This window comes from Corythoichthys intestinalis, chromosome 6, assembly GCF_030265065.1.
Source record: "Corythoichthys intestinalis isolate RoL2023-P3 chromosome 6, ASM3026506v1, whole genome shotgun sequence".
NCBI classification, from domain to species: Eukaryota; Metazoa; Chordata; class Actinopteri; order Syngnathiformes; family Syngnathidae; genus Corythoichthys; species Corythoichthys intestinalis.
In genome coordinates, this window is record NC_080400.1 from 41,306,756 (window position 1) to 41,329,464 (window position 22,709).

General features: G+C 38.2%; 1 protein-coding gene across 15 annotated transcripts in view; it reads left to right on the top strand.

Moving 5' to 3' along the window:
- phldb1b (pleckstrin homology-like domain, family B, member 1b) overlaps positions 1–22,709 on the top strand; it is a 155,136-nt gene that overhangs the window by 33,592 nt on the left and 98,835 nt on the right. For 13 of the 15 annotated variants that reach the window (XM_057839812.1, XM_057839809.1, XM_057839805.1 and 10 more), the window contains exons 1-4: positions 952–1,208; positions 2,218–2,319; positions 15,064–15,187; positions 19,481–19,651. In XM_057839812.1, coding sequence (XP_057695795.1) covers positions 1,173–1,208; positions 2,218–2,319; positions 15,064–15,187; positions 19,481–19,651 — 433 coding nt within the window. In that variant the 5' untranslated portion in view covers positions 952–1,172. Of the gene's footprint in view, positions 1–951; positions 1,209–2,217; positions 2,320–15,063; positions 15,188–19,480; positions 19,652–22,709 lie in introns of those variants that run through there. The other 2 variants (XM_057839802.1, XM_057839806.1) reach the window with 1 other exon arrangement.

Below are 22,709 nucleotides of genomic sequence, written 5' to 3' on the forward strand. Positions count from 1 at the left end.
TACTGTGTCTAAATATGTTGGCAGCGGACAGCATGAAGCAAAATCAATTAAGACCTCACTTAAAGAAATCAGATGACAATTACACTGATATACCGCTTGATTTTTTTCAGCGAAAACGTGTCGAATATTGTTCACAATCGTCCAGCTTTGTGAGTCTTACATCGATAAACCAGCGAGCACTGTTAGCATTATATAGGGTGGCATACCAAGCTGCTCAGTGCTAAATAACCACACATTGCAGCCAAAATTAAAATTCCCTCTGTCCAATGACACTTTTGTTTTTTTTCTATTATATTTTAGTTTTATTGGTCAAATTGTTTGGCACATTGTAGTTGTTGCTAATCAATGTGACTTAATTATTATGTATTGATTTTATTGAATTTGATTTTTCAGTATCAAATGGTCAAAAAATGGGCCTTGACTATTTAGTTTGATCTGATTTTTTTAAATTCAGGCAAACAAGCGGTTTTATATCTTTTCTGTTGCAAACAAAGTATAACTTTATTGTCTTTATTATGAATTTATTGTAATTTTTTTTTAAATTTAACAATTTTTTATACAAATATGTAGCCTATTTATTTTTTTCTTTTTTTACTTTTAATATTTTTTTAGACAAATATATAGCCTGTTTACAGTGGCGGCAGAGAGTTAGGGGGCACGAAACGTTTGCGTCTTCGTGGGGGGGGGGCTGTAACAGAAAGTAATTGAGAAGCACTGGCCTAGTCAGGTGGGATAGGGACTGCAGAGAATGGATAGAATCGGCTTGTGTAATAGAATTATCATCTTTCATTTCCACATGTCAATCTCTGTCTCTCTCTCGCTTTCTACTTCTCTCTCACACACACACCTACACACTCCCACACACACACACACATGCACTCGCAGACTCGCGCGCACATATGTCACCTTCCCCTTGTGTCTTTGAAGCTTCCAGCCAGGAATGTAGGTAGTCGTAGTTAAGTGGAGCAAGCAGCAACAGGTCCATTTCCTGTGAGTTTGAGGACACGGCCGTACATGCTACCACTTTGAGACAAAAGAAGAAGCATTTCCAACAAACAATCTGTGCTTGATGGAAAAGGAGTAGTTTTGATAAATTTGATTTTGAGTTTGTCTTGAGGTGTCCAGCTTAATCAAGGTCATGCTTGCAGGATTGCGCCAGTAACAGGTCAACCATGACGGCTTTGCGTCTGTCAGACAATTGGAACAAGGTAATTATCACTCTTAAGTTAAAGGACTGTGCTACAAATAAGAGAAACTTGACGGCTTCCCTCCTTTTTTCTGGTACAGTGTTTGTCATTTGTTTTATGGAACTCTTTAAACCTGTTTCGTGATTAAGTCTTCAAGGTTGCCCCAAGAGACTATTGGGTCAGTCTGCAGAGGAAATATGTTGATGTTACAGCAGGGTTTCGTTATCTCGAGGGCAGAGAACATTAAAAACACATTTTCCTACCCTGCAGTATATCATTTCAGGCACGCGAATACAATACTCCCATTCCCTGTTTATATCAATCATGTCTTTTCAAACCTGGTCTATAGTTTCAACCTCAAATCACCTAAACGTTTTCTCGTGTACTGCATATTCAATTCTAAACAGGAATGCACCGCTTAAAATTACTGGAGTATAGACCGGGGAGTATTATTAATGTCTGGTTTCTATGATGATGATTTTTATGATGACGCTAAGCAAGAACTATAGTCGCACAAAATGGGTTTCTATTCAGTGTGACAGTTTTTGTGCTAGCGTATTGCCAAAAGAGCAGGCCAAGGTGGCTGATTTCCAAAGTGTGATCTAGCACAAGGGATTAACTGAGTCGACGGGTTACTTCCTCAGTGGCCAGAACATTCAACTAAATACCTTGTACCATATGGAGAGAGTGTGTGTGTGCTTGTCCTGTCAGCATGGATCACATCTTTAGAGAAGTGAAAAGTAGGGTTCCCTTCATTACTCTTAAGCAGTTATAATGGGGCACGAAGACAATTTAAAAACATTTGCTCTTTTTTATACAGGTTATTCATTAATTCGTTGGGCAATAGCTTCATTTGCACACTGCAATGAAATCAAGGTGTTATTTTAAGGATATTATTCAATCATTTGTAGTCCAGTGTTGAAGGTTTTACTAATCATAAAATTGAAGACACCCGTAAAAGTTTTCTTTATTTGTTGTTATTATTTTCTGCACATTTAAACATCTGATGAAAAATACTTTCCTCACTCAGGATATTCATGTGAGCCAGGGTGCCGCAGACAGCTCGATGGACATGGACCGTTTGAACAGAAACACGACCGGGAGCGGGGCCCATGCCCACCAGGTGTTAAAGGTGAGTTTAGTACTAGAGATGTCCCGATCGCCGATCGATCGGGTCCGATCACGTCAAAGTATCGGAATCGGCAAAAAAATATCGGACATGCCTTTTTTTAATATATATATTTTTTTTAATTAAATCGTTTTCTAATTGTATTTAACGTTACAGACATAATGTGTTACACTCTTCCAGAGTCTTTAGTTTAAGCTTACGGGAGGGTTATCAAATTAATCGTGATAACGGCGAGAATTAATAATTTTTTTACATTTATCACATTACAATATTTAACGCAATTAACGCATGTGCTGCACGACCCACTCACGCATTGTCGCGTTCAATCTATAATGGTGCCGTGTTACCCATACAGTATATAGAGCTAAACGGCAGCGTAAAATGAGTAGAGTGATTTTTGGCAGCCTTTTTTTAAATGGCTAAAGCCTTACAATCCCTCTCCCAACGATTAGCATAATCGTGGGAAGCAATGTGGGCAAGTAAAGTAGAAGTTGATCTTTTTCTTAACTCCCTATTTTATTTCCCAACGCAGAGAAGATATATCAATTGGTACCACAACGCACAGTCATGGTTGCACTTCCCATCATGCATTTGGGCAGAAGTTTAATGGCTACAGTATCATTTACTGAAAGCTCAATAAATACACTAGATGGCAATATTTAGTCACAATATACAAAGTCACATTTATCCTTTAAGAATTTCAAGTCTTTCTATCCGTGGATCCCTCTCACAGAAAGAATGTTAATTATGTAAATGCCATCTTGAGGATTTATTGTCATAATAAACAAATACAGTACTTATGTACTGTATGTTGAATGTATATATATTCGTCCGAGTTTTATTCATTTTTTTCTTAATGAATTGCCAAAATGTACAGTACTGTGCAAAAGTTATAGGCAGGACACCTGCCTAAAACTTTTGCACAGTACTCTATATTTTTATTATATTATGTATATACAGGATATACTGTATGTATATATTTTCCCTAAGTGGAAGCTTCCATGATCCTAATAAATTTAATAATTAAAAAAATATATATACAGTACTGTGCAAAAGTTTTAGGCAGGTGTCCTGCCTAAAACTTTTGCACAGTACTGTATATGATCGGGAAAAATTATCTAGAATGATTGGAATTGAATCGGGAGCAAAAAAAAAAGCAATCGGATCGGGAAATATCGGGATCGGCAGATACTCAAATTAAAACGATTGGGATCGGATCGCGAGCAAAAAAACATGATCGGAACAACCCTATTTAGTAAAAATTCTTGTGGTTGAGCGTTCACAGATGAACTTTGTTTGCAGTAATATACATTTTCAAAGTACTATATTTATCAGTGTGTGTTTTCTATTGCTAGAACTGAATTAACACAATTAACCCTGCGTGGTCATCCATTCGGAGCAGCTAAAGATGTGTGCTAACAACAAAAAGTATGTCGGCAACCACACTGTAAAACAGAAATCTTCCACCAGAATCAGTGATGACTCAGAGCAAGAATTCAAATGTTTCATTTCCCTTTCCCCACACGTGATATTTTTCTACTTTTAACGAGTGGGCCCGGGAAAGAGGCAGGAGCATGGGATTAGAATTTAATTACTCCTTTTGAAAACATTTATTTATTCACATCCAATTAATTTCTATTAAACTTGATACAATATAATTCATTAACTGATGACAGTTCACTGGCACAATGAAGACTGTCAGTAGCAGTAAAAGGGGAGGAAATGTATTTATTATTACTAAATGTTCGAGCCAAAGCTTTGAACTAGGATCACAGAACAGGATGAAAGATGTGCGATGAAACAACTCATCAGTAACCAGTTTGACAATTTCCCTTTCATTCTTTGGAGAAATGAGTATGATTTTGAAAGTTTTCATAATAAGAAAAGAAAATAGAAAATAACAGCTTGAATTTTATAGCAGCTTTGTTTTAATTATACGACAAAATATTTTAAAAATCAAGAAAATTGCATGAATTAAAAAGTATCATGTATATGGCGGAAAATACTCATGTGACTTGAAATTCCGTGCTGAGACCACCAATTTGGCCAAATTTCAAAACTGTCCTATATGCATGTGTAATACATCATTGAAAAGCTTAAAATCTCTATTTTGTGGGGGAAGAAAAAACTTAAACAGGAGGGCATTTTTGACACCTCAAAAGTAAGTCAAATCAGGTGAGTGAAAAGTAGACATTTTTTAAACCTTTGAAAGTTTCTCATAAAAAAAAAAGGGTTTGGACACCCATCCTGGTACATGATAAATAAAGAACACTTCAAGATGATCCCCCTTTATCTAATCAAGTCTTTGAGAATCAATATGCATGCACTAAGACATGTGGGTGGATGTACAATAATAAAAGAAATTATTGTGTGAGCAAATGTAGATTTTATTTAGCCCGGTGTTTTATTTTGTAAATATACATGTCGAAACGGGGAGTTAGCTGTATAGTTAATATTAACCATAATGCATACAGTTTTTGATTTGGCTGGATTTTAATCTGTGCAAAGATATATATATAATTATTTGACTTGATTATTTATCACCTAAAATATCGGGGAATGCGACAATTGCAACAAAAAAAAAAAAAAAAAAAAAAAAAATACATTGAAGCGATAGTTTTGTGGTAGATATCCGTCTCCTATTTCCAGACACTATTTTTTTCATTGTGACGTAATTTGTTTAAAAGTTTGAATTATGCGAGTGAATAATTTCTTAAAGTCATTAAAAAAAAATTCACTAAATATTAGACATTAATTAATGCTTCTAAGCTAAAAATGATAAATATTTTGAATGATATATATAATTACTGACCTTCTTTTAATGGCTGGGTTGAAACAAAAGCGGTTGCGCAGTGTCTGTAAACGGGGGTCTCCAGGGTAAAACGGACAATTTAAAACTAGTCAGGGGGCATAATCCACCATGAAATTGTTATGACATATTGCTCTATCAAACACAACAGTTCTTTTGGCCTAAAATACAGCAGTTTACAGTGAGGCAGATAAGTATTTAGTCAACCACTAATTGTGCAAGTTCTCCCACTTGAAAATATTAGATAGGTCTGTAATTGTCAACATGGGTAAAACTCAACCATAAGAGACAGAATGTGGAAAAAAACACAGAAAATCACATGGTTTGATTTTTAAATAATTTATTTGCAAATCATGGTGGAAAACAAGTATTTGATCAATACCAAAAGTTAATCTCAATACTTTGTTATGTACTCTTTGTTGGCAATAATAGAGGCCAAACGTTTTCTGTAACTCTTCACAAGCTTTTCACACACTGATGCTGGTATTTTGGCCCAGTCCGCCATGCAGATCTCCTCTAAAGATTTGATGTTTTGGGGCTGTCGTTGGGCAACACGGACTTTCAACTCCCTCCACAGATTTTCTATGGGGTTGAGATCTGGAGACTGGCTAAGCCACTCCAGGACCTTGAAATGCTTCTTACGAAGCCACTCCTTTGTTGCCCTGGCTGTGTGTTTGGAATCATTGTCATGCTGAAAGACCCAGCCATGTCTCATCTCCAATGCCCTTACTGATGGAAGGAGATTTTTACTCAAAATCTCTTGATACATTGCCCCATTCATTCTTTCCTTTACACAGATCAGTCGTCCTGGTCCCTTTGCAGAAAAACAGCCCCAAAGCATGATGTTTCCATCCCCATGCTTCACAGTGGGTATGGTGTTCTTCGGATGCAATTCAGTATTCTTTCTACTCCAAACATGAGAACCTGTGTTTCTACCAAAAAGTTCTATTTTGTTTTCATCTGACCATAACTTCTAGTCCTCTTCTGGATTATCCAAATGCTATCTAGCGAACCGCAGACGGGCCTGGACGTGTACTCTAATCTTTTCAAGTAGGAGAACTTGCACAGTTGGTGGTTGACTAAATACTTATTTGCCCCACTGTATTTTAAAGAGGGGTGCAAGTGCAGAAACTGCTTTTTCAGCCTTGTTTGTGTTTTCCGCCATATGCATACCATTGATCAAAATAACAATTTGAAGCTTGGAGTTTCAAAACGTTCATCTCAATACAGGATTCGAAGATTACCTGCATTGATGAGTTTGCTCCTTATGTGTGTGCCAACTGTGAATAAGAAAAAACATCTCTTTTCACAGGTTCTTTAATAATCTTAATGAACAGGAGATGACGACACACAATTCAGGAACAAAAAGAAAGCAATCATCACCAAAGCCAAACTGGTTCACATCGGGCCACAGTGGGTGCAGAATTTCTTTCCAAAAAACAGGACAATGCCTTTGCACCAATCTGGTGTCTTACAAATATAATCCGTTGATTGTAGTCAGGTGCTGCTTGTTTTAGCAGAAACTTCATTGGTTAAACAGTCTGTGCCCAATCGGTAGGAACAAAAACCAGGACCCACTGTGGTTTTTGAGGATACCCCTGACCTAAGCTAAATATATTTTTTAAGAAAAGAATAATTAAAAACCGACCGGCCAGGACAAATATCCTTGAGTGCCCCAAAGGCCTTTGAGAAGTTCTGCCTCGACCTTTCAACGCATACACTTTTTATTATTTCATATACAAATAGACAGGTCCCCATGTTGACCAATGAAGTGACTCACAAGAAAGTGGAACTTTAATAGCAGATATGTTATGTTCTTTGCTTTGACATTGCTTCAGAGAAGAAGCTGATAGCTGCACTGTTATCTTATCCAAATAAAGTCAGAAAGAAGACATAACAATAGAAATTAATATATCAAGTAAAATGAACAATTTTATGGAACAAATATCTCTACACAACCTGGTAAGCAACTCCAAGAAACATCTGACTGCTGTACTTGCCATGATGGTTTTGTCTCATAGAATTACTCTAAATAATGTTTTGCTTGGGGGTCAAATATTTTTTTCCCCTCAGTGAAATGAAAATTTAAAGTTTTTCATTTATAGTGATTTTCTAAATTTCTTTTTTGTGTAACTGTTTGGGGGGTATTCTTTCTATCACTGTTAAAATACAGCTGCTATAAAAATCTGAGACTTAATTTATTTATGTATTTTAAAAATCAATGGGGGATAAAATACATATTTCATGTACACTATCTCTATGTTTCATGATGATGATTATTTTTTTCTATATCTTGCTATAGGACATTTTGAACTGTTCAGATGAAATTGAGAAGAACTTGAAAGACAACGCGTAGTACATACCAGTACATTTGAAATATTAAGATTTGTCATTATTTTATACTGTACACTCTGCATCATGGGCTGCAGTCTAGTGGCTAATGGAAAACAGCAGCTGAATAGTGTAAAAATACATCAGGTACCGGCACACTGAGAAGCCATTGCATATTTGCCGCATGGGAGCAGCAGCACTCCTTGGAAGACACAATGACTTCATCCTGCTTTCCCATCACACCCTCTAATCCCACACCACAACACCTACCAGCCAGTCCAGTCCCAGCAATCCTATTAGGATTGAATGTTCCCACTCCATCACTGGCACCATGACAATTAAATGATCCTATCAGTACAGAGCTGAGTCAAGTCAATAGACACAAAGGTTATTAAGAACTGTTGAACTGACTGTTTATTCACCAATTTACAGAAAAATACAATTCTTCTTTCTCAATTAATTTTATGAACTTTGTTTTTGGCAGATGGGTATATTCTTTATAAAAAAATAACACTAGGGTAAAAAAACCCAAAAACAATTGGTTAAGTTTGAGGAAAAAAACAAAACATTTGCAGTATAACAAAACAAATTCTTTGACATCATAATTAAGCATCCATTATTGTCGTGTAGAACTGTACTGTACGGCCTCATACTTGGCTTTAGTTCCTCTAAATCCCAAGCTCCAAGCTAATTTACTAATTACTAGTTCTTCCATCACTAAACATACATTCGAACACATTTCCCGTAATCACACACTGATCCAAAAGAGAAAAAAAAACATGCAGGCCTCTGTCTGGCTAAAAACAGGTTTATATTTGAATTCAGCCAAGCCTGCTGAGTGCCCTCCAGGAGAGCAATGTTTGTTAATTGTGACACACTGAATCAATGGCAACATCTCCTCACATAAACACACATTCTCTGGCACATATTTTGCTCAGTGTGTTGAGGATTGTGTAAACAATCAGAGCAGTCATCGATGCTAATCATTTCTTACAGTACGCCTTTCATTCCCTGAATGGCGGGTAAGCCTCTTTAAGATGGATTCATTAGTTAAGCGTTAACAACCGTGTAATTAAACATCTTGTCATTGTTAACTACCTTTAACCAGTGGTCATCCATTCATAGCGGGCCATGTTGCGTAACCTACTTTCCCGGAGCTTAAACCACACTTATCAGTAAATGTGTCATGACGAAGTCACATTTTTTGGGGTAAAATGTATGTCGTCCCTCATTTGTCTTGGCCAGGTAGCTAAATACAGTGACTAGTATTACTTCACCAACTAAAGAGCAGTTCAAAAGAACTGAACAGCTGTGAAACTTGATGTCGAAAACCATCTTCTTGGTCAGCCGTGTTGGAGTTAGGCAACACACACTGCCAGTGCTACTGTAAGCTTCCTTTATCTTAGCAAGCTAAAGTAAACATCAACATTTACAGACTCGTTTGTGGCTGGTGTGGTTAGAAATGAATGTAGGCATGAACAAGGAATACGGTACACCATTGGAGCATTTCATAGACTGCTTGAGCCATTCAAAAAACAATGGATGAAAATAGAAAGGCATATAGAACATAACAAAGTAGATCAATCAGCTCTAAATTGATAATTCGTTCTATCGTTTGAACGATATATGAAATATAGTAACTAGGGCTGACAAACGATTAAAATTTTCAATCAAGTTAATCACAGCTTAAAAATTAATTAATCGTAATTAATCACAGTTTAAACCATCTATAAAATATGCCATATTTTTCTGTAAATTATTGTTGGACTGGAAAGATAAGACACAAGACAGATATATACATTCAACATACTGTACATAAGTACTGTATTTGTTTATTATAACAATAAATCAACAAGATGGCATTAACACCAACATTCTGTTAAAGCGATCCATGGATAGAAGTTCTTAAAAGATAAATGTTAGTACAAGTTATAGAAATTTTATATTAAACCCCTCTTAATGTTTTCGTTTTAATAAAATTTGTAAAATTTTCAATCAAAAAAAGAAACTAGTAGCTCGCCATTGTTGATGTTAATAATTACAGAATGCTCATGGTGCTGAAATCCATAAAAAACAGAGGTGATCATTTTTGGGCCAAAAAAGGAAAGGTCAAAGATAAGCAGCCAACTTAGCACAATGTCACCTACAGCTACAAATCAAGTCAGAAACCTGGGCGTAATTATTGACTCAGACCTAAAATTTGATAGCCATCTAAAGTCCGTCACTAAATCCGCTTATTACCACCTAAAAAAATATAACCAGAATTAAGGGGCTTCTGACACAACAAGACATGGAAAAACTTATGCATGCATTCATTTTCAGCAGATTGGACTATTGCAACGATATATTTTAGTGACGAGATTTGTCGTTCACTTGAGTAAACGAATCCATTCCGGTTCGTTCAGTAAAAGGATTCGTTCAAACAAATCGTTCAACGAATCGTTCGCCCCCCTCATCTCCCTCCCCGCCCAAACGAATCGTTCGGTTACTGAACGGGAAGTGACGTTGCCGAACGAATCACCAAAGACCGCTTCGCAGTATAACTGAACGGGAAGTGACATTGCTTGGTCCCTCCCTCTCTTCCACATTGACCACTCGTCGTAGTTTCAGAAATGAGTGACAGGCGGTATCATTCTGCTTTCACAGACAGCCTCGTCTCCCTCCTGCTGCTGCAAAAGCGAGGGAGAACTTCCGCGTCGTCTGTCCTAGTTCTATGGGCTCAAAGTCATGGCTCGTGCTTGCATTTCGATTTAGGACACGGTTAAACATTTTCCTTTTGTGAGGGGAGTAGGGGGCGGGGGCGCACGGACTTTCTTTAGCAGGTTCTTGATCACACATACAATCACATATACAGCATGTTTGCTGTCACGAAAATAAAAATACATCGAAAGTTTAATTTCTGAATATGGAACGACCAACACATCATATTTACATCTCGCTCTGTTGTATTTTTGTTTTTTTGTATTAAGATGATCGTGTTGAATTTTTGCACTGGTATTAATAAATAAAATAATCCGGTCAGCTCCCCTGTCGTCCCCGCATCTCAAATCGTCAAATGCTGACGAGAAATAATTGTTTGCTCTTTACGATGTCGCCTTTCTACTCTCATTAGTCTGTTAAGAAAAATGTAGACATATTGCGACATCTCCCGTGTCCGCGTGCTTTGTTTTTGGGCGCTTGAGTAGCACATGATGGACGGATTGACATAATTTGTCAAACCAACCAACACCTGACACGAAAAAAAAAAAAAAAAAAAACACTCGGAAAAAAATTACATGTATATACAGTTTCATTGCAAATCAGTATTATGGTGATCATATTGTTTTTTTGCACTGGTATTAATAAATAAAATAATCCGGTCAGCTCCCCTGTCGTCCCCGCATCTCAGATCGTCAAATGCTGACGAGAAATAATTGTTAGCTCTTTACGATGTCGCCTTTCTACTCTCATTAGTCTGTTAAGAAAAATGTAGACATATTGCGATATCTCCCGTGTCTGCGTGCGTTGTTTTGGGCGCTTGAGTAGCACATGATGGACGGATTGACATAATTTGTCAAACCAACCAACACCTGACACGAAAGAAAAAAAAAAAACACTCGGGAAAAAATTGACATGTATATACAGTTTCATTGCAAATCAGTATTATGGTGATCATACTAAATATTTTTTTCTGTGCACATATGAGGTAAATATCGCTGCCATGAAGCCTCCATATAGTGACAGTTCTCTGCCCGCTTCACTGCCGTCACGCGACCGCAGCTCAGCTTTTGCTTGCCTCGTAGCTACCGGTGTTTTAAATTACTGTAAATTTGATAGTATGTCGTCATAGGCAGTCACGAGTTTGTTGAGAAAAGTACTACTCTAAACAATGCTCGCTAGATTTGTGTGGTGTTTTTGTCTGTTTGAGCAGCATTTGATAGGCTCCACGTTAACAAATATGTGACAAAGTCATTTCCTTTCATTTTCTGATTCGTTCACCGCATAGTCATTACTGGAAAATCAAGTTAGCAGCAAGCTAGGTCAGGAACCGGAGGACCGAGTCACTGAACGGGAAGTGACAAAACTCAGTCTTGCCCCCCTGCCTGCACGCTGGCTGCTGATTGGCCACACGTGGACGTGAGTGACAAACGCCCTGATTCTGTTTCCGCTCCCTCCCCTGCCCGCGATGAGGCTGGCGTCTGATTGGTCGTGTGCGATGTCAGAAGACGCTGCCGCTTGCTCAACGCCCTCCCACGCAGCGAACAAGCACCACCTTCATAGAACGAATCAGTGCAGATGATGATTAGTTCGGTCTCGTTCACCAAAACAATTCGTTCAAAAAGAACGAATCGTTCGCGACCGATACAACACTAATATATTTACAGGTCTTGATAAAAAATCAGTCAGGAAGCTGCAGCTAGTACAGAATGCTGCAGCCAGAGTCCTCACAAATACAAGGAAGCTGGACCACATTACACCGGTTTTGAAATCGCTACACTGGCTTCCAGTGAGTCAAAGGATAGACTATAAAATACTACTGCTCGTCTACAAAACACTTAATGGCCTTGGACCAAAATACATGCTTGACTTGTTAGATTCCTATGAGACATCCAGACCCCTAAGGTCGTCTGGAACCGGTCTTCTGCATGTTCCAAGAACAAGAACCAAGCAAGGTGAGGCAGCATTTAGTTATTATGCTCCTCACCTCTGGAACAAGTTACCCGAACGTCTGAAGTATGCTCAAACTGTTAGCTCTTTTAAATCAGGGCTAAAAACGCTTTTGTTTAGCACTGCATATCCATAACTGTCTATACATTTCAATCTACCTGCTTTCTATTCCTCTTGTGCTTATCTCCATCGCTGATTTCAATTATTATTAGGAGTAGTAGTTTTTGTTTTATTTTTTATTTTTGTTTTATTTGTATTTATTTATTTTTATTCTGTGATTAAGTGCGATCTTTTGTCTTGGTTTTTACGTTGTATTGATTTAAATGTGATTTTTATGATCTTCATGTGATGTAAAGCACTTTGAATTGCCTCGTGTTGAATTGTGCTATGTAAATAAATTTGCCTTTGCCTTTGCCTAAAATCAGTCGCACCCAAGCGCCAGCAGAGGGCGACAAAACACCAAAAAACACAAGTAACAAGTGGACATGACACTGTGCTGTCATTTTAATCTGTTTGAACGGGGCATGTGCGTTAATTGCGTCAAATATTTTAATGTGATTAATTTAAAAAAAATGATTACCGCCCGTTTACGCGATAATTTTGACAGCCCTAATAGTAACGGTATATGCTCAATTCAAACGCACTACTTTTTAGGTCTTCTTAATCACAAGTGACCCCACAGTTATAAACTCAATTAAAAGCCAAAGAATGAAATGATAGATAAATAATGTTGGTATGATGTGCAAAGGGAGGAAATTGAATAGTTTTGAACTATCAGCAGGACAAGCTCAAATTCTTCCAAACTTCCACTTAGATTTAAGAATCCCAAATTTCATCTAGCTGACCTGGGAGACTGGACATGGGCATAAAGAGGGCAAATACTCTGGCAGATAAAGTGCAGCAGTACAATTTAGAGCTTTGAAGAGAAAATCAGAATATTAAATAGCATACACTGCCGGCCAAAAGTATTGGCACCCCTGCAATTATGTGAGATAGCTTTCAATTTCTCCCAGAAAATGATTGCAATTACAAATGCTTTGGTTGTAATATCTTAATTCATTTTGCTTGCAGTGAAAAAACACAAAAGAGAATGGGAAAAAAATCATTATCAGTTTACACAAAACTCCAAAAATGGGCCGGACAAAAGTATTGGCACCCTCAGCCTAATACTTGGTAGCACAACCTTTAGACAAAATAACTGCGAAAAACCGCTTCCAGTATCTAGCAATGATTTTTTTTTTTTTTTTTTTTTTTTACAATGCTCTCCTGGAATTTTAGACCATTCTTCTTTGGCCAACTGCTCCATGTCTCTGAGATTTGAAGGGCGCCTTCTCCAAACTGCAATTTTCTCCACAGGTGTTCTATGGGGCTCATTGCTGGCCACTTTAGAAGTCTCCAGTGCTTTCTTTTAAACCATTTTCTAGTGCTTTTTGAAATGTGTTTTGGGTCATTGTCCTACTGGAAGGCCCATGACCTCTGAGGGAGACCCAGCTTTCTCGCACTGTGCCCTACATTATGCTGCAAAATTTGTTGGTAGTCTTCAGACTTCATAATGCCATGCAAACGGTCAAGCAGTCCCGTGCTAAAGGCAGTAAAGCAACCCCATAACATCAGGGAACCTCCGCCATGTTTGACTGTGGTGACTGTGTTCTTTTCTTTGAGAGCCTCGTTTTTTTTCCCTGTAAACTCTATGTTGATGCCTTTTCCCAAAAAGCTCTACTTTTGTCTCATCTGACCAGAGAACATTCTTCCAAAACTTTTTTGGCTTTTTCAGGTACGTTTTGGCAAACTCCACCCTGGCTTTTTTGTGTCTTTTTTATGTCCAGAGGTGGGGTCTTCTTGGGTATCCTACCATAGAGTCCCTTCCCATTCAGACACCAACTGATAGTACGGGACACTGTTGTACCCTCAGACTGCAGAACAGCTTGAACTTGTTTGGATGTTAGTCAAAGTTCTTTATCCACTATCCGCATAATCGTTCATTGAAATCTCTTGTCAATTTTTCATTAGCCACAGTGCCATGGACTTTACATTGATTGATGACACTGTGCAAGGTAGGCACAGGAATATTCAGGTATTTGGAGATGGACTTGTAGCCTAGAGATAGCCCATTCTTCTTCACAATTTTGCTTCTCAAGTCCTCAGACAGTTCTTTGGTCTTTTTTTCTTTTCTCCATGCTCAATGTGGTACGCACAAGGACACAGGGCAGAGGTTTAGTCAATTTTAATCCATTTTAACTGGCTGGAAGTGTGATTTAGTTATTACCACCACTTGTTATGTGCCACAGGTAAGTAACAGGTGCTCTTAATTACACAAATTAGAGAAGCATCACATGATGATGAAAATAAATGAAGATATTACTACCAAAGCATTTGTAATTGCAATCATTTTCTGGGAGAAATTGAGCATTATCTGACGGAATTGCAGGGGTGCCAATACTTTTTGCAAGCAGTGTACAACATATTGTACAGCGGGGCAGTGGAGGGAAGCCAGGACAGGAGAAATGTGCTCCCTCTTACGTGTTACATTTTGGATCATCTGGATATGTTTGAGGGAGGGCTTACTTGGAAAGTGCATTACAATAATGCAGCCAAAATATGATGACGGCATGGAGTACCATCTCTACTGCTACTGCCTGAGGCAAAAAAGCTAGACCGATTTTTGCACAAATTTGCCGCGCCGAATTCAAACGGCTGTTGGACTTAAAACCCAAGTTTAAAGGCAGTTTGCTTCAAAAAGTATTTCAAGGGGCCCAACTCAACAGAGAGTTCACAAGGGCCACTAAGAAAAAATATACCAACATAGGTTTTTGCCTCTTTGTAGTTTAAGTACTTTTTGGCCACCCAAGCTTTAACATCTTCAAAACATAACGAAAGTGGTTGCAAGGGGAAGGCTTAGCGGGGAAGACGTTTAATCATCAAATTTCCTTCAAAATAGCTTATAGAGTTTTCTTTAACAGAGCACTCCTCTGGATTTGATCCAGACTGGAAAGGGCCTGAAGTTCCAGGCTGAGCGCCCACATCTTGTCAGCCTAGGTAGTGGACGTCTGAGTGTTGCCATCACTCTGCTCCCCTTGCCTGAGGGTGAGTATTTGATCTTCCTTCCCTTCAAACATTTTCTACCTTAAACAAGTGTCCACCTCACAGTCTTCTAATTTTAAACATTGTTTGGTGGCAGGTTTCTTCAAGTTTAACCTTTTGGCCATGTCTCCCTTTAATACCTCTGCTGAGTGCCTCTTTGTCAGCACCTGCTTTTCCTTTATGTGTCTGTGCCTATTCAGGCTGTTACAAAGGGTGTGTTTCCTGACACATACAGTTGCTGTGACATCTTGCAAGGCCATAGGCTAAATCTCTAGATTGCTCTTCTCTATAGTGTTATATACAATATTACACACAATATGGGCAAATTGTATGGGAAATACCTTTTAGTCAGTGAACCCAACAGTTATAGATTTGGTTTTGATTATAAGATTCCCCTCAATTTCAATGCTGTCTCCTGAAAGTATCCATCTCCAAATTTTGTGGGTGCTTTTGACCTTTTATTTGAAACTGAACCTTTTCGGAGTAGAGTTAATGATATCCCTGCAAAAAATTAAATCAAAATATGGAAATACATGCTTTTCAATGTTGAGCAACGGAAAAGACATTTTGAAGATCAAAGGGTCTATTTTCCGTGCCCAGCACAAATTACGGCAAGAACAACTGATGTTGATTATAATACCCCCACCACTGCGACCATGTCTGTGTTTTTAGTTACACACCATGGATATAAACATCACTCTGAGTTAGGGTTGCCAACTGTCCCTCGAAAAATGGAATCGTCCGGTATTCAGAAACAAAAGTATGTGTGCCTTATTGAGCTTTCAAGGGACGCGCTATGTCCCTTATTATAATGAAACTCAAAAATTGTGTCTTGTTTGTAGAACGAACAAATACTGGTATGGTACTGCGCAGGAATATGCAGGGAAACTCATTCCCACGTTTATCCTGCTATTTGACAGATAAGCTGACGGAATAATGACGGTACTAAATTCCACTCATCTCATTTGTCGGATGAGAACATGAGAGTGTGAGAGATGAGAGGTTTGAGTGAAACGAGAGAAAAAACATGTTCAAAAGATGATCGTTTTCTTGCTCCTCTCTGTACTCTATTTCCTCTAATTGTATATTTTTGTGTTCTTTCAAATTCATTATATTTGGAGTGATCATTTGCGAAAATGTTATAACTTTGAACGCAACTACAATGGGGCAAATAAGTATTTAGTCAACCACTAATTGTGCAAGTTCTCCCACTTGAAAATATTAGAGAGGCCTGTAATTGTGTCAACATGGGTAAACCTCAACCATGAGAGACAGAATGTGGAAAAAAAAAAACAGAAAAACACATTGTTTGATTTTTAAAGAATTTATTTGCAAATCATGGTGGAAGATAAGTATTTGGTCAGTACCAAAAGTTCATCTCAATACTTTGTTATGTACCCTTTGTTGGCAATAATGGAGGCCAAACGTTTTCTGTAACTCTTCACAAGCTTTTCACACACTGTTGCTGGTATTTTGGCCCATTCCTCCATGAAGATCCTTTCTAGAGAAGTGATGTTATGGGGCTGTCATTGGGCAACACAGACTTTCAACTCCCTCCTCACCCAGTGGCGTTAAAATGATAAAAAGAACGGGGAGCAAAAATCCCAGAACCACACGGGGGGACCTAGTGAATGACTTACAGAGAGCTGGGACCACAGTAACAAAGGCTACTATCAATAACACAATGCGCCGCCAGGGACTCAAATCCTGCACTGCCAAATGTGTCCCCCTGCTAAAGAAAGTACACGTCCAGGCCCGTCTGTGGTTCGCTAGAGAGCATTTGGATGATCCAGAAGAGGACTGGGAGAATGTGTTATGGTCAGATGAAACCAAAATAGAACTTTTTGGTAGAAACACAGGTTCTCTTGTTTGGAGGAAAAAGAATACTGAATTGCACCATACCCACTGTGAAGCATGGGGGTGGAAACATCATGCTTTGGGGCTGTTTTTCTGCAAAGGGACCAGGATGACTGATCTGTGTAAAGGAAAGAATGAAGGGGGCCATGTATCGAGAGATTCTGAGTGAAAATCTCCTCCCATCAGCAAGGGCATTGAAGATGAGACGTGGCTGGGTCTTTCAGCATGACAATGATCCCAAACACACAGCCAGGGCAACAAAGGAGTGGCTTCGTAAGAAGCATTTCAAGGTCCTGGAGTGGCCTAGCTAGTCTCCAGGTCTCAACCCCATAGAAAATCTGCGGAGGGAGTTGAAAGTCCGTGTTGCCCGATGCCAGCCCCAAAACATCACTGCTCTAGCGGAGATCTGCATGGAGGAATGGGCCAAAATACCAGCAACAGTGTCTGAAAAGCTTGTGAAGAGTTACAAAAAACGTTTGGCCTCCGTTATTGCCAACAAAGGGTACATAACAAAGTATTGAGATGAACTTTTGGTATCGACCAAATACTTATTTTCCACCATGATTTGCAAATAAATTCTTTAAAAATCAAACAATATGATTTTCTGTTTTTTTTTTTTCCCACATTCTGTCTTTCATGGTTGAGATTTAACCATGTTGACAATTACAGGCCTCTCTAATATTTTCAAGTGGGAGAACATGCACAATTAGTGGTTGACTAAATACTTATTTGCCCCACTGTAAATTGTAAAATAAAACAAAAACTTTACCTGAGAGTTGTTTGTACTTTTTGCTAAAAGTAAAATTAAAAATTTGTAAAATTTGTTAAACTAAAAACGGCCAAAAACACACCCCTACACCTACACACAAAGGCACAGGACCTTAAGCGTTAAATTACGCATACAATTTTAAATTTGGCAGGACATTTTTAATTCTAGTACTTTTCGTATTAAAAATACATTGGTGGTAATTATTGTTTTTCCATGTTGTTATATAACTTAAATACTGTATATGTCACACCAGCGTGTAAAGGTTCTTTTATACCGTTTTTTTTTTTTTTTTTTTTTTTTGCGTGGTCCTTTAAGTTCCCGTTTTTGACAGCTGCCAATAATTAAGTCCAAACGATAAAACACATGGAAAAAAAATAAAACATCAGCCAAAATTAACGGCAGACACCAAAATACAAATGGCAACATATTCAAAGCAGGAAGTGTCACTCTGACATATGCACTTAATTTAGTTGGCTACCCTACTCTGAGTAGAAGAAGTTCAAGTTTCCGAGGTACTTCCACTTTACTTTCGCATTTCTGCTCGTGACTTCCGTTTTCAGCGTTTTCTAACCATAAAACAATGGAGCTAGTTTCATCACTCACCAAAATCCCTCCAAAAATACAATTTGAAATACCGCATCCATTTGCCATCATCACGACATGGGAGTACAACATGAAGAAATAGCTAAGAGTCACCACAACCAAAATATGTTCGTATTTTATTGATTGAATTTTGTCCACGAACAATCCACAAAGTGATAAGAACAAACATACACTCTTTCACCTGGATCCTTTAGTATTAAAGCACATCCTTAATTTATTGTCAGCTGCTGGTTTCGATTTAAGGTGTATGGCAAGGTAGACCCACAATGGTGCTTTGTAGCTACTAGCTGGTCGCTGATCAAAACATTGCACTTCAAACCATAAATATAGGCATATTCAGGAGTTCACACACAGCACAGAAAGTCCAGGACCCGGAGCATCATCTACGTCGTGCTGAATCCATTTTTGGAGATTCCGTGGGTTCCTTTGGTTGGATTTTGCAGTTTTAACTTTGTCTACACATTGCTTACTTCAACCGCACTTCATGTTGTTCTGTCTAAACAGGAGGTCCGTAGCAGAATATGTCAAAGATGGAGCCGCCCAATTTTCATTCAAGAAACTTGTCTATAAAGTACACTGTATTTTCAGATGCATAATTTGAATCATTGGAGTAAGATGTCTTCTCGTCACAGGAAAAGTAAAGTTCCCCAGAGAAAGATGATCAAGCTAATAAAAATGAGTGTCACACAAAACAACAAGCCTTTCAGTGTTTACACACCATAGATTGTTTTTTTTCCCCATTGACAGCCATTATTCCTTTTTAGCTCGTGTAAAACGGGTAAGGGAGTGTGAGAAGTGTGGGAATGTAAGATTGCAATAGTGCCCCCTTGTCAAACATGTCAACCTGTATATAATGCATAATGCAGTATATGCAGATCTGTTTCTCTGTGGTAGCTCGGTAGTGGGTACCATAATAAACTATATACTACATGCTTTCCACATTTACACATGTGGCCAGACATCTCAGTGCTTTATAGAGTACAGTAGTTTCGTTATAGAGTTACACACTTAAAGTTTAAAATTAGGAATCATCAAATATAACTGGGTTGCTTCCTTCTTCCCTACAGGTCGCACAACTGTTGGTCATGGGCCCATGGACATCAACATCCAAGGCCCTGGGGTAGAAGCTCAACATTGCTACATAGAAAATAGGTCAGGGGTGATCATGCTACACCCCTGCGGGAACATGTGTGCAGTTGATGGACTCCAAGTGACACAACCCATTCGGTTGTCCCAAGGTAGGATTCAACACTAATGTACGACACTTTCACACAGACCATCGGTTGAATGTGAAATGCTAATTTGCTAGTTTCTGATAGTGTTAGATTTTTCTGTGGTCCCGCCAGGGAAAAAAATGATTGGTCATGAACCCACTGTTGTTGTGTGATGCTATGTAAATACACTTGAATGGAATCTAAAATATATTCTGTCTTTTGAGATGATGTCCATTTATACAGTTCTTTTATGGTGGCATCTCCCCATTTCAGAAAATCAATTATATGTTTCCCTCACTTACTGATTTCCATCATTGCAAAGCCACTATGAGAAGCATGCATTGGCTCAACGTGGGAAGTTGGTCCATTCAGTAAAAAGCACCCATGCTATTTAAATAGTTATTGACTAAAGGGGTGGATGACTTTATCAAACTGATAAGCATTACATTCAGAGATAAAAATTATCACAGCATCATGTGTATGCATACACACACACACACACACACACACACACACACACACATTATGTATATATTTCAGTATCTCTCTCTCTATATGTAAACATATACAATGTATATATTGGTTATGTCCTTTGTTGTTTTATCTGAGCATATTGAAGTTAACACCTCAAAGAGGATGTCAAATTGTACTCGTCTGCTGGAGTATCACATGTCTGATGGGATTCATGCATGACTAGGTGTAATTAGACACACTCAAGTAGTGAAACTCGGAATCAGGATGAGCGATCAGATAGCAAAGAATAGGATACTAGTACTGGATACTCAAACTCACAAGGGATTCACACAAATACTGGGTTCTACACCTCACATAGCTGATTTTTGTACACTCCACCCCTCCCAATCACTATTCTTTCTGACCCCCCCCCCACCCCCACCCCCACATGGTGTCAACTGGAAATACCAACTGGCTATAGCACCAACACATTCATAGTTAGTGTAGGCCAGGGGTGCCCAAGTACGATCCTCGAGAGCCCCTATCTAGCTTGTTTTCCATGTCTCCCTCCTCCAACACACCTGAATCAAATAATGATGATCGTCGTCAGGCTCCTGCAAAGCTTGCTGATGAGCTGATATTTTAAATTCAGGTGTGTTAAAGGAGGGAGACATGAAAAACAAGCGGGATAGGGGCTCTCGAGGACCGGACTTGGGAATCCCTGGTGTAGGCGTTCTATGTACTGTATTTCTTGTTGTTGTTTGTACTTCTTCTGTCTCTCTCTTCTTCTTTTCTTCTGTCCCCCCATAACTCCTTCCTGTTCGCTACCTTTCTACAAATAAACGAGACATGTTGAATGATCACAATAGGAGTATGTCATACTCCCAGGTAATATATTAAAACTGTTCAGACCAATCAGACACTCCGATTTCCATTCTACGTGTCAAGCAGCTGAACAGGACAGGTTAAAAAAAAAAAAAAAAAAGAGGAAAAAAAGGAAGTCAAATTGTAAAGTATGTCATTGTTTCACCTTAGTCATACGACATTCTTAGACATTTACATCAGAGCTCATTGCATTTGCAATGCAAGGAGGATTACTCAGCATGAGTCATTTTTCTTCAGTTTGTGGATTTTCCTCTTATATTTTTCCCCTCACAAAAAAAAAAAGTTGGTATTTTTTTATTACCTAATTCATCCCCCAATATTTAGTCGCAATCGAGACTGAATAGACATTATCCACCCTTCAGTGCAACTTCCAACTCAGTCTCAGGTTGGGTCAACAAATTGGGAACATAATTTATTTTGTTTCCTTAGAGGTATTAAGGCTCACTGTTACTGTATGTAGGTAAGATAAATAAGTGTCATTAAGGAGGCACATATTTTATGTTAACTTGTGGTGTCATCGAGTGGTGTCATCGCCTATATAACAGGAAGCGCGTACATCTGACATTGATGGTTATTTGTTTACGCAGTATTTTGATGAGTAACTCGGTGATACTTAAAACTCTTGAATAAAGTATTTTGTGGCTTTTACCACCTGTGAAGGTATAAACAGTAATTCTTTGTTGGCCAAATCTCACAATTTCCAAAGATTTATTTTGTATACTGACACTGTATAAGCACCTCTTTATGTTCAACACACTACTGATGAGATAGAGACAACAGATCTATCTCTGGCATCTGTGACATGGTTACTATGCACTTTATTTCGGTGACATTGTTACCGAGTGAAGTGGATAAATTTTATGGCACACAGGACTGCAGTGGTAACACAATGTGAATAATATACTGTACCTTTATGTAATACCCTGTGTAAATGTCTTACACAGAGGGTGACACAAGCATGAAAAATAAACACGTTGATGTTTTATCAATCAGCGTGGTAGTCAAAATTCTGAAATCTATTGTTCCTCACCTTCTCCCAGTGTTACCAGGTGGTTTACTAAGAGTGGCCAAGTATTGGCCAGGGAAACAATTACTATAGCATTGCAGTAGTTGCAATTTGACAGTAATACATATCTTTTACTTTGCCATTTGGTTTGTCTAGTTTGTTTTGGTTTGTCTAGTTTGTCTTTTTGGCAGTGAATGAATTAAGAGCCACAAATTACAAAAAAATCCAGAGGTTTAAGGACATTGCTAAAAAAAAAAAAAAATCCTGAGCTATTGGAGGGTCACTGTTTAAGTGAGTAATTAACAGTGGTGGGTAGAGTCACCAAATATTTCACTCATGTAAGAATAGTGTTACTTCAAAATAATATTACTTAAGTAAGAGTAAAAGTAATTATCCAAAAAATGTACTAAGTACATGTCAAAAAGTATTTGGTGAAAAGAATACTCAAGTAATGAGTAACATTGTGAGTAACTGCTTATGATGATTGATTTTTTTAAAAACATAGTTTCTTTTTTTCTCAGTACAAAGTTATCTATATGAACTGTTTTTAGTATACTGTACTATACCTTATTATATAACTGTATTAAGCCAGAAATACAAAAACGATCATTGAATTCTGACAAGAGAAAAAAAAGCTGCACAACTGAAGCATCATTCGTTCAAAGAGCATGAGTACTGTCTAGTGGAGAAAATTGTTCCTAATTAGTTGAATAGTTCCTTCATAGTTCTTACTATGAA